The 12,795-nt window shown below is 36.9% G+C and overlaps 1 protein-coding gene across 3 annotated transcripts in view; it reads right to left on the bottom strand.

Moving 5' to 3' along the window:
• MRTFB (myocardin related transcription factor B) overlaps positions 1-12,795 on the bottom strand; it is a 226,708-nt gene that overhangs the window by 120,753 nt on the left and 93,160 nt on the right. The window contains exon 3 of one of the 3 annotated variants that reach the window (XM_036917865.2): positions 10,296-10,358. The exons of the other annotated variants lie outside the window; for them this stretch is intronic. Coding sequence (XP_036773760.2) covers positions 10,296-10,358 — 63 coding nt within the window. The remainder of the gene's footprint in view (positions 1-10,295; positions 10,359-12,795) is intronic. 3 annotated transcript variants of the gene reach the window in all.

Genomic DNA, 12,795 nt, shown 5'->3' on the forward strand with positions numbered 1-12,795 from the left:
CTCCCCGGGCAAGGAAAACAACAGCAAAAATGAGTAAGTGGGACTATATTAAGCTGAAAAGCTTCTGTACAGCAAAAGACACCATCAACAGAACAAAAAGGATCCCTACAGTATGGGAGAATATATTTGAAAATGACACATCCGATAAAGGCTTGACATCCAGAATATATAAAGAGCTCACACGCCTCAACAAACAAAAAACAAATAACCCAATTGGAAAATGGGCAGAGGAACTGAACAGACAGTTCTCCAAAAAAGAAATACAGATGGCCAACAGACACATGAAAAGATGCTCCACATCGCTAATTATCAGAGAAATGCAAATTAAAACTACAATGAGGTACCACCTCACACCAGTAAGGATGGCTGCCATCGAAAAGACAAACAACAACAAATGTTGGCGAGGCTGTGGAGAAAGGGGAACCCTCCTACACTGCTGGTGGGAATGTAAGTTAGTTCAACCATTGTGGAAAGCAGTATGGAGGTACATTAGAATGCTCAAAACAGACTTACCATTTGACCCAGGAATTGCACTCCTAGGAATTTACCCTAAGAATGCAGCAATCAAGTATGAGAAAGATCAGTGCACCCCTATGTTTATCGCAGCACTATTTACAATAGCCAAGAATTGGAAGCAACCTAAATGTCCATCAATAGATGAATGGATAAAGAAGATGTGGTACATATACACAATGGAATACTACTCAGCCATAAGAAAAGGGCAAATCCAACCATTTGCAGCAACATGGATGGAGCTGGAGGGTATTATACTCAGTGAAACAAACAAAGCGGAGAAAGAGAAATACCAAATGATTTCTCTTATCTTTGGAATATAAGAACAAAGGAAAAACTGAAGGAACAAAACAGCAGCAGAATCACAGAACTCAAGAATGGACTAACAGGTACCAAAGGGAAAGGGACTGGGGAGGATGGGTGGGTAGGGAGGGATAAGGGGCGTAGAAGTAGGGGGGTATTAAGATTAGCATGCATGGGGGGGTAGGAGAAAAGGGAGGGCTGTACAACACAGAGAAGGCAAGTAGTGATTCTACAACATTTTGCTATGCTGATGGACAGTGACTGTAAAGGGGTTTATAGGGGAGACCTGGTATAGGGGAGAGCCTAATAAACATAATATTCGTCATGTAAGTGTAGATTAGTGGTACCAAAAACAAAACAAAACAAAACAAAACAAAACAAAACAAAACAAAACAAAAAAAAGGGCAGTTCCTGTGTGGTAACCTCCAATGAGTTCTACACAAGGGTATAAAGGGCATATAAAAGTGTAGGCAAAGGGTCTGTTTGCGTTTATACAGAAGATCAAAGCCTAATTGGGCTACCCCGAAAATGAACTAAGATACGATATGAAAGAGAACTTCCAACATCAGCACTCTCTGGAAGACTCATGCCAGAAGATGAGCATCAAAAAACCCCAACAAAGATCCATGCACTGCTACAGCTGTAGATGCACTCATCCCACCAGCTCCTGGACTTGCCATGGGAATGAAGGAGATATCTAAGCTGGCCTGTGCATACAGTAAAACAACAAATTGGACTGGATCTATACTGTTGGAACTCAAACAAGAATTAGGAGAAGTGCAAATTGTAGCGCTCCAAAATCTTACAACTACAGACTATTTACTGTTAAAAGAACATATGGGATGTGAACAGTCCCCAGGAATGGGTTGTTTTAATTTGTCTGATTTCTCTCAGACTGTTCAAGTTCAGTTGGACAATATCCACCATATCATAGATAGGTTTTCACAAATGCCTAAGGTGCCTAACTGGTTTTCTGGATTTCACTGGAGATGGCTGGTAATTACAGATATGCTTTGGTTATGTAACTATACTCTTATTATGTTAATGTGTGTGCGCAATTTAATTAGTAGTTTAAAACCTATACATGCTGAAGTTACTCTACAAGAAGATATGTCAAAGAAATAATCAATCTTCCCATGTTTTCTTCCGCCTGCTACTTCTATAGCTTTTCTTCTTCCTTCCTAATTACAACCCTTAAATAGAATTCGTGCCTCATATCAAATTTACCGAGTATCATAATTCTTCCAAGTGGTAAAGATACCTCAAGACAAATGCTGGGCATAGAAGCCACAGGGCATAAATATGCAAAGAAATAAAAAGCTAACCATTTCAAACAATAAGGCTTCTCTCTCACTTACCAACTTTACATTTCCCTGTATGGCCCCAGAAGATGACTGGTTAGCCAGAGACGGGTAAGATTCCTCAAGGGAGGAACAACCTAAGACAGGCACAGTCGCAGGGGGGTCATCAGGTCAGAAATTGGGGATCAACAGAGGTGAGGCTTAGAACCTCACCCCCCCATTCTGAGAGAAATCTTCTGCATACGTGGATGTTTTACTGCCCTTGTCTAGCTTGGATTAACACATAGTCTACAGGCACACCTGATCATCTACATTTGCTCTCTTACAACACTAAACTATGTTTTCTACCTTTATCTTGTATCTACCTACCACTTCAGCATTTTATTAAAAATAATAATAATAAAGAGAGAAATGTTGTATCCACATATAAATCAAGTATAAAAACCAAATGAGTATTCATATTGGAACTGACTGTTTGTAGTTCATAATGCATGAGCAAAACCGAAAGTTTCTGTGATGACTGCCCTTGTACTGTTCACTATGTAACTTATTCATTATGTAAGAATTTGTTCTCCATGTAACAACTTGTTTGTTATGCCTCAGAAGATTTGAGACTGACGAAAATTAGGCTTGGGGTGGATTAATGATTGTGCATTGAGCATTGACTCCCCTATACAGAATTTTATTGTCGTTAACAACCATTTGATCAATAAATATGAGAGATGCCCTCACAAAAAAAAAAACAGACTTCCAATGGTAAAATAAATAAGTAACCAGGTTGTAATGTATAGCATAAGGAATATAGTCAAGATATTGTAACAGCTTGGTAGGGTGATAGCTGGATTCCAGAATTATGTATATAAATGTTTTATCACTGTGTTGTACACTTGAAACTAATGTAATATTGTGCATCAACTACCCTTCAATAAAAAATAATTATCTAAAAAAAAAAAGAAATGCAGGTGAGAGTAGTGTATATGTACATAAAGTGACAAGACTGATTTAATAGAACTCACTTCAGGGCATTTTTTTCCTCTGTGCATAGGCTTTCTTTTTTGGAATTGGGGGAGATGTTGATGGGAGGATGTAAAGAGGATGGTTATATTCATTATGAATCCACAATTTATTCCATGCTTTTCCACTTAATATAACCTACAAATGCTTGACAAGAAAATTCCCACTAATACAAGTGTGAGAAAAAAATACATGATCTTTAGTTATCTCTTTTATAGGCTGAATCTTGCCAAGATGAATCAAATTCAAATACAGAGGCAAGGAGAATTTTTCTTAATCTTAGTATTTCCACACAGAGAAAATAATACATAATCATTTCTTTATTAATGAAGAATGGATTCTGCCAACCAGTGAAACCTTTCCTCCTTGAGGGTTTTCCCCCAAAAATGATGACTTCCTGAATCAACTAAATAATGATGCCACTGGCTCCAAGGGATCCAAAAGGTCCTAACATGGGATCTTTAATGACAATCTCACCGACTGTTCTGTGCCAACAGAAAAAGCTGGAAAGCTACCTGCCACAGGAACCAACCATAACCACCAGCCTCAGTTTTTGCTTTCAACAATCTGGTTTCATTCGTTCACTGATCAGAAAGCTGGGAGCAACCTGCTGTGCTCAGTAAGGTCCGAGTGCATAAAATGGCACTGCTGCTGTAGTCTAGTCAGAAAGCGAAGTTACATGTATTTGGAGAGGAAACTTGTTTCAGTAGAAAAGCACAGGCTTTGTGTTACAATTCCAAATCCAGACTCTGCTTTTCAGTTATGATGGAATAACAAACTGCACTTAACCACTGTACATAAGAAACTAGAAAACTGGACAAAACACACAAAGCAATTGGGAAACGGGCACGGCACGGCTGTGACTCCTAAAAGGAGGGAAACAAATGAGATGAACCTTGCAAAACTACTCTAGCGTTCTGCTTGGAGGCAATTCCCAGTCTGGGAGTACAAGGAGGGATAACTCAAACAGACCTAGTCGGGCTTGCTGAATGAAGGAGACAGAGATGAGGGCCTGGGGAGGTTAAGGCAGCAGGAATTTGTGCAGATTTCTGAAAAGGAGGGACCTATACTGAAAAAGAGCTCCAGAAATCTGCATAAAGGTTTTTCTCAGCTTCAAGACAATTGCTGAATACTAAGCTACATGTGCACAGAGTGAAATTTCACAAGGCTGGGCAAGAAATGACCAGGAGTATAAGCTAACAATTCCCAAAGTGCACACAAAGTTGGAGAATGTTTGAGCTCCAAGTAACCTGATGAAAAGCCCTTCCCAGGGCATTTACTGGGGCATTTGGCAGATTCCAGAAGGGGTCAAACCTTTTGGTTAAGCAACCATCTCTGGTTGCTTTCCCAACAAAACTTTAAAAAGGCCTTGAGGTGATACCAAAGTCTAAACACTTAACCAAACCAAAGCCAACATGCTTTGAAGACAACAAAAATAAAACCCAGCCACTCAGCAAGGGAACACTCACCATGTTACATCCAATAAAAAAATTACTAGACTATTTGCTATAGGAAAGAAAGGGTCTCTTTAATAGGAGAAAAATTTGTCATTGAAAACAGACCAAGAAATGACAAGAAAACAAAACAGAACTATTAACAGCTATTGTAAATATGTACAAATATTGTAACTATGCACAAAAATGAGAAATATATATGATATAATGTGATAATGAACAATATAAAAAACAAAATGGAACTGAGATAAGAATATAAAATATAAATATATATAATATGTAGTAGCATATTAAACCTGCATTAGAAAAGATCAGTGAACACTTGAAAAAAAAAGTATAGCTAATAAGACACTGTAAAAATAATGAAATACTAAAAAAATAATTTTTTTAAAGGCAAGAAAAGAAGAATAAAGGAACAGAGAACAGATTGAACAAACATAACATACAAAATGATGGCTTTAAACTCAATTGTGGTAGGGAGCCTCTAAGACAGCCGCCAGTGATCCCTGACTTCTGGTGTTTATGGCCTTGTATAATCCTCTCCCCCTGAGTAATTTGCTTCCAAACCGACAGAGTAGGACAATGATGAGGAAATGTTGCAAAAAAATTATTACACTGTCTTGCTGGCAGATTGCTTTCTGAGTGGCTTTGGTAAAGTCAGCTGCGATGTTGGAAAGGCCGTGTGGTAAGGAACTGAGGGTGGCCTCCAGCCAATAGCCAGCAAGGAACTGAGACTCTCATCTCAGTCTACCAGCCCCCAAGGAACTGAATTTTGCCAAAAACAATGTAACTAAGGTTAGAGGCAGATCCTTCCCCAACTGAACCTTCAGATGAAATATCAGTCTTGGCTGACACCCAGTTGCAGGCTTGTGAGACACTGTGAGGCAGGGGTAACTAGCTAAGCTGTGCCTGAATTCCTGGCCCACAGAAACTGTAAGATGATAAATATGTCTTGCGTTAAGGTGCTAAGAACTGAAGTTGTTTTTTACACAGCCAATAGATAACTAATACACCAGACATACCCAAAGAGATCTACACATGGCAATTGAAAGACTGTCAGACTAGAGTAAAAAGAAAGATCCACTCTATGCTATCTATAAGAAATATACTTTAAATATAAAGGTACAGATGGGTTAAAGGTAGAAGCTGGGAGAAGTTATATTATGCAATGCTTAACACAAGAATCTTAGAGGGACTGTTTAATATCATACAAAGTAGACCTTAGGAGAAGGATTATTACCAAGGAAGGAGGGGATATTTCATAATGTAAAGGGATCAATCCACCAAGAACACAGAACAGAGCCTCAAAATACATGAAGAAAAAATAGTGCTGAGAGGAGAAATAAACAAATCCACCATAGTAGTTGGGGTTCTCAACATACCTCTGAGCAACTGCTGGAATGAGTAAAAAGAAAGCCAGGAAGAATATCTAAGACCTCAACAACCTTATACACCTACTGGACCTAACTGACATTGATGTAACATTCCACCCTCAAGGGTACATGAAACACTCATGGTCATTTAAGAAATGAATACAATTATTTTAATGAGAGAGTATATTTTAAATAGCTTCAGTGTAACAGATGAAGAAAACAAAAACCAAAGTACTAAGACCACTGGACTCTGAAATTCACAGTTTAGGACTAAATTCTTGGATTTTTTTAAGTTTCATTTTTTCAAACCTAACTTGACCTGGTTGGTGTAAGTTTAAACTCCTTTTTCTGAAAAGTCCTCCAAATTATATTTGTGTGTCCAAATAAAATCTTCAGATTTTTAAAGATGTAAACATTTTTCTTCTGTGGATGGTTCAGAAAGCATTCAACAATCAAATAGCTACTCTACTTCTATGCGCAAATAAACAAACACACACACAATTATGCAACCACAGATTTCACTAGTTTATCAGCAAGTTAAACATTCCATTTCTTTGAAAAATGAAGGGACTAACAGAAATAGTGAGAGACAGAAAAATCTGTTAGAAAAATACATTAGAAATGTAGTACTTTCTCTTATTAAGAGCATGTCTAGTTAAATATCACTTTGTTATTCTTGAGAAAAACAGTAACATATTTGTACATATCTTTTTCATCATATATGTTTTATACATTAATCAAAAGCCACACAAGTCTTTAGTACATTCAGTAATTATCTGTAACCAGTTACTGAGCAACTTATTACAGCTGACCCTTGAACAATGGTGGGGGTCGGGGGGGCTGGTAAGGGCCACTGACACCCCCCACCCCACCGCTGTCAAAAATCCACATGTAACATTTGATGCCCAAAACTTAACTACTGATAGCCTACTGTTGACCGGAAGCCTTACCAATAACATAAACAGTTGATTAACACATATCTTGTAGGTACATATATTACATACCGTATTCTTACAATGAAGTAAGCTAAAGAAAATGTTTTTTCAAAATGCTGCAAATCTCCAAAATTTTTTTCAATATATTTATTGACCAGCAATCTGTGTTCGTGGACCCATGAAGTTCAATCCACTGTTGCTCAAAGGCCAACTGTGTTTCACTTTCGTTTCCATTTTATTTTACTAAGGAGACCTATAAAGTATCCTCAGTTTCTGACACGCTACTAGAATATGATAAAATGAGTTTTATTTTTACTACTGATTTTAAGAGACTTGGTTGAGACCATGTATCAATTTACTTCCTGTGCCCCATTTTTAAATGTTCAAGAAAAATAATCCTGCAAGAGAATGAGGTACCAAATCGTAAGAAATTTTTGATTGTGTGGGATTGTTTTAATAGTTAAAACTCTGTACACTCATCCAAAGGATTAACTCACTGAGAAGAAACACAGAAGGAAACACCACACGAAACCCCCTGACAATCCTGAGTCTTCAAATGTGGAATGCTGTTAACCCCTGGAACTTCATACTTGCCACTCAGACCAGAATGTGATAAACATGAGGTTGTAGCACTTAAGATCAACTATAAACCAAACAAATCCTAATTACCCATTTCCTTAAGTTGTCTAGGCTCCAAATCTCTTGGGTTCTGCCCTTATTTTTAGGACTATATTCTTTTTTTTAAGAGATATATAATAATATACAGTAAAATATTTTAAGAGGATTCAGATAATTAAAAAACAACTTACAGATATTCTACCAACCCAGTAACTTTAAAGTACCATCTAAACAATTGATAATCATACCAAGATTTCATAGAGGAGTATTCTACAATACAAGAACTATTTTTGTTTTCATGTATTTTAGAAGTCATTGTGAAATAGATCATATATATTTATATATGTATATTTTAATATATATTTCTTAAAAGATCATTTCTGTATTTAATCAATTTCTTCAGTAAAGTAATTGGGTTCAAAATGAAAAAAATTGAATTTAGAGACGTGATTGTGACACAGATTTCCTGGAACCAAAACGATAAAGAAAAAGAATTTAAAAGACTCAGAACAAGAAATCTCCTTAAGCATAACAAATAACTGTTTTATTACTTGGAAATACCAAATGTCTTCTGTATAGTGGTTACCATATACATCAAATGCTTTACAAGAGTCTCTGCAACCGTATCTACTATCTTAATCTCTTTAGAACAAGTACATAAGAAGGAGAAAAATCTATAAATCAGTCCTTGATGACAGAGGGTTTGTTTAGGAGTTTACCAAATGGAATGGCCCTGCTGGAATTTCTTCAAGCAGCCTGTGAAAATGTCAGAAGGGAGTCTGTTTTGGAGGTCATAGTCCCTAGAGAGCTCTGAGTTTCGGCCTGTTTGTCTTTTCACATGCTTTAATATTTGAAAATCATTCCTCGTAGACACTGACTGATGCCCAGGGAATGCTAGGATTGTGGGAACTGGCAGTACCAACAAGAGACAAACTTCATGGGAAATCAGTGCCTACTACATTTGCCCCCTCCGCTCTCATCAGATACGCTGCTCTTCAAATGTTATGAAGGTACAGGGAGAGATTTTAAGAAACTGCATGTCATTTTTACATCTTTAAAAAGAAATACTCGTGGAAAATGGAGGCAAGATTCCTGGGACTACTGAAAGAAACACTGTTATAAAACACCATGGTGGAACCCTGAAAAACTGTTTTCACTTAGTATGAACTGAAACACTGCACTCCCAAATTATAGATTATAACAACACACAGTTATAAAGTGCTAATTACTGGCCTGCACTGCTCTAACTTGACTTATATGAACTCATGTAATTTTCATAGCAACGCTATGAACAGGTCCTTGTATGATCCCCATTTTGCAGATGGGCACACCAAGGCAAAGGGCCTATAACTACCTTGTCTAAATTCACATAGCTCATAATGGTGTACCCTGGATCTAGGATCAGGTCAGCTCCAGAGCTGGGGCTGTAAGCACTGTGCATGCTGCCTCTCCCGTGGCATTTCCGTGTCAAGCATGCAATGCTGGGTACCTATAACATGAAATGCATGCTTACAGTGTGCCATGTGTATGCTAGTACTATGCTTTATTTCATCTAAGCCCCCCAGTAACCTGTGAGGTACACCTAACATGATTCTTATTCACATATGAAACACATGGGCTTGCTGTGTGTGGCCTGACACCACACACGTCGAGAAGAGGAACAGGTTCTAGACTTGACTCTGAAGCCCTCTTTCTTTAAGACAAGGTTCTTCTTCCTCTCAGCTGCAAGAATCATCTCTAAATTAATTTTCTGTATACAGTTGAGGGAATTGTTTTAAAAAATCTATGTGTCCAACAATGTTACAAGTACATACTACATTTTGAGCTGCTAACATTGTACTAGAGGCTGAAAATCTAAGAATTATTTTATGGTAAGAGACACAATGATCATTCAATATGTATTTTCTGATGATAAAAAGTATTCCCATTTCCACTCTTGAAGTGTTTTTTTTTTTAGTACATTAGGAGACTGAGAATATCTAATATGGCAAACTTTCCTTTTATATAATACATGATGGTCCAATCGATACACTTCTTAACTGCTATGTCAGGATCAACGCTCTGAATCCCAAATCTGCAGAGACTGCTGGCAAATTCTAACATTTGTCAGTTTTTAAACTTAGCCTGCAAGAACCAAAGACAAGCTGTGGATCAGACTTATGCTTCCCTTGTTACTTCTTTATCAAACACAGAAGTCATATATAAAAATTTCCAGTCAGTGGAACAGACACCTAACTATTAGCACTGTCTTAATGAAAACATACACAACAACCAAAAAAGGATATGAATAATTTGGCTTAAAAAAAAGTAAAATATTGTCTTTTAACTGATAGTCTGACACTATTGTAAAACTGTTAACACATATGTGCCAACCCTTGAGAACCACGAATAGGAAAATACCGCATATTCTAAATCAGATATATATATATATATTTTTTTAAGACAACACAAATTGAGTTAATTTCTCTTTCCTTTTAAGAGGGAAAGTCTTACCAATTGAGCAAGCTGGCACATATGTTTAATAATAATCTGTGAGGAATGTCTTAAACAGCAACACTACTAATTCATATCTATGGAAAATTCCATCGGTTAACTGAGATGGAAATTATTATCTTCTATTCTTCCTGCTTCTGCTGCCCAATGAACAGCACAAGGCAAAGTGAGAATGAGATACAAGAACACATGAAGTAATGAGGAGGGCAGCCAGAAAGACAAATGGGCTGGAAGCTACCATACAGATATTACAATGGGCGTACCGCAACACAGAGAGCTTCTGAGACTTACCCGTGCTCACAGACTGAGTCAGCGGAGGAGGCTGGAGTCCTGACTCCCAAAAGACTACACTTCCTGTTAATAATAGTGAGGGCAGCAGGTGAGGGTAGCCAACAGTACGGATCAATTTAAAGGAGTCAGAAAAACATTGGGCATGTTCGCTAATTAGTCTGGGTGGTTATTAACTACAAACGAGAGAAAATTACAATACATCTGTTACTCCGACATACTTGTTTTGTTGCTTTTGTCACAATAGTACTTTACTATTGATGTCTTGAAATACAAAGAAAGAAAAATAATCATGCATCATTTTTTTCTGGTATATTCCCTACATTTATCAAGCTGTTTTAGATAGCAGGTATCCAGTATCTTTCCATTCTCCCCCTTTTTAGCTACAAGAGGTCACTGTGGATGTTAGGTAGCAGATTTAAGTAAAAAGAGACCCCCCTTAATTTCAACGAATTTGAAATTAGCCCAGCGCACAGGGTCTGATTATAAACTAATTATTGGCCCAGTGCACAGGGTCTGATTGTAAACTAATTATTCAATTTCAATTACAAACTAATTATTCTTTTCACTTGAAAGGTCTAAGTAGCCAGAGGGTTGTAGTTGGGTAATATTTATTAACTAATCATTTATATATTTTTTAATTGCTTTCTGAGGAACAGGAAAGACTATTTCTTAATAAACTAGTTTCAGTTCATTCCCTGGTCCAGTGCCTAATATAAATTACATGGTGGATTCTAGTTTTATGAAAATTATACCCAATACCCTATGTAAGAAATAATGTACTTCTATGACTCTAATAAACTCTGGAAAGATCTTGTACACATTTTAGGCAAACATTTTTATAAGTTCAAGATAATGTGGTCTCATGCTGGGTTAAATGGCTAATTACTATTCTAAATTTCACTTTTAATAAATATGTTAATTGTTGACACTCCCAAGTGCATTTCTGCAAGAGGATATAATTGAAAGACTGGATAAAAAAATCTCAAAATGTGGCTTCAGGGGTGCTGTATCTGGGGCCTACGCTCTTGCTGATGCACTCCTGAAACTGAGCTACATCTACCCTCTCAGAAATAACTAAAGCACGCTCATGATAGTGTCCTGACACTGCCAGCTACAAATGGGAGACCATAAATCAGTGCCCAACACCTCTTCTGTTCTCACACATACACACTGCTTGGGTGTGTTCAGCAATACACTGAAACAAATTAAATCCTCAGTAACAGCAAAGCTATCTAAGTAAGAAACCTGGAGTTGAAAAAAGAAGGTGGACAGGGTCACAGGTGCTTATGTACATTGTGAAACAAAACATGCTATTTAATAGGAGACTTTATAAAGACCATTGTGAAAGAGAGCACCTCAACTTTAAGCTACTTACATGGCTCCTTTTTTATTTTGAAGGGTTCAAGGGACTGTCACAAACAAAAAGAGTTTGAGAGCTGCCACAATCAATCAAGACTTTCATGACAGTTGTCAGGAGTGTCATAAGTTGGCTTTTCAACTTTATAATTGTGTTTAGTCTAAGTCCTAAAGCCTAATTAAAAAAATATATTAGAAACTGACCAGGGAAAATTAAATTTGAGCATGTACCTTTCTTCTCAATCCAAGTATTCTTAACTCCTGAGAGCAAGAAAACAAAGTATCTAAATGTATCAGAATGTTTATCAATATCCTTGAAATTGTACTACGAAAATTACTTTAAATATCTAAAATCCTAAATATGTTAACAGTAAAGCCACTGACAAGATAATTTTACAGAAAATTATTCATTTCTATTACCTCCAGTTATAGAAGGGAAAGCAAGAATCCCAGTTCCATATTTTGGCTATTTAGCAACTACTTATTTCCTTCCCATGTATGATACTATAACAATTTTATGTCTGATTCAGAGAAAAGCAGAAATATCCTCTCCTTTCCTTATCACTCTCCATTAGGCCATCCCACTTAGTGCACATTCTAGGGAACACGGTTTTGTCAAGACAAATGCTCATCACAGTTGTGCATTTCCAAAGACTGACAATAAGCCTAACGGGTGGGTTAAGGAGGAGTGGGGAAATGTTTTTAAAGTAGAACCCAAAGAAAAGACCAGCTGTGCACTTATGCCATCATTTACTATGGTACAAGGCAAGCAGTTTTCTTTGGCTAGGTTCCATGGCCAGGCAAAGTTCATCTGACTACAAATGTATTAATACCTGTACTGAGTCCAATGCAAAGAGTCACCTTGAAGTCTCTTGTATGCAACACACTTCTGAGTAATTATTTTCTTTCTAGCAAGTAATCACTGTGGAACAGAATAAAAGATAGTCTAAAATTGTTCATTGTGGTAAGTTTAATGAATGGAAAAAAAATCTTAGAAAAAAATCTTTCAAGATGGGACTATAAGCTTAAAAAACCTAACAGCAGCAGTAACTAGTAATACCAAAGTTTAAATAAAATAAGAATAAAAAATAACTCTGTCCTCCTTACTGAGACCTAAAATGCACTATTTCATAGTAAATACAGT

This window comes from Manis pentadactyla, chromosome 10, assembly GCF_030020395.1.
Source record: "Manis pentadactyla isolate mManPen7 chromosome 10, mManPen7.hap1, whole genome shotgun sequence".
Lineage (NCBI taxonomy): Eukaryota > Metazoa > Chordata > Mammalia > Pholidota > Manidae > Manis > Manis pentadactyla.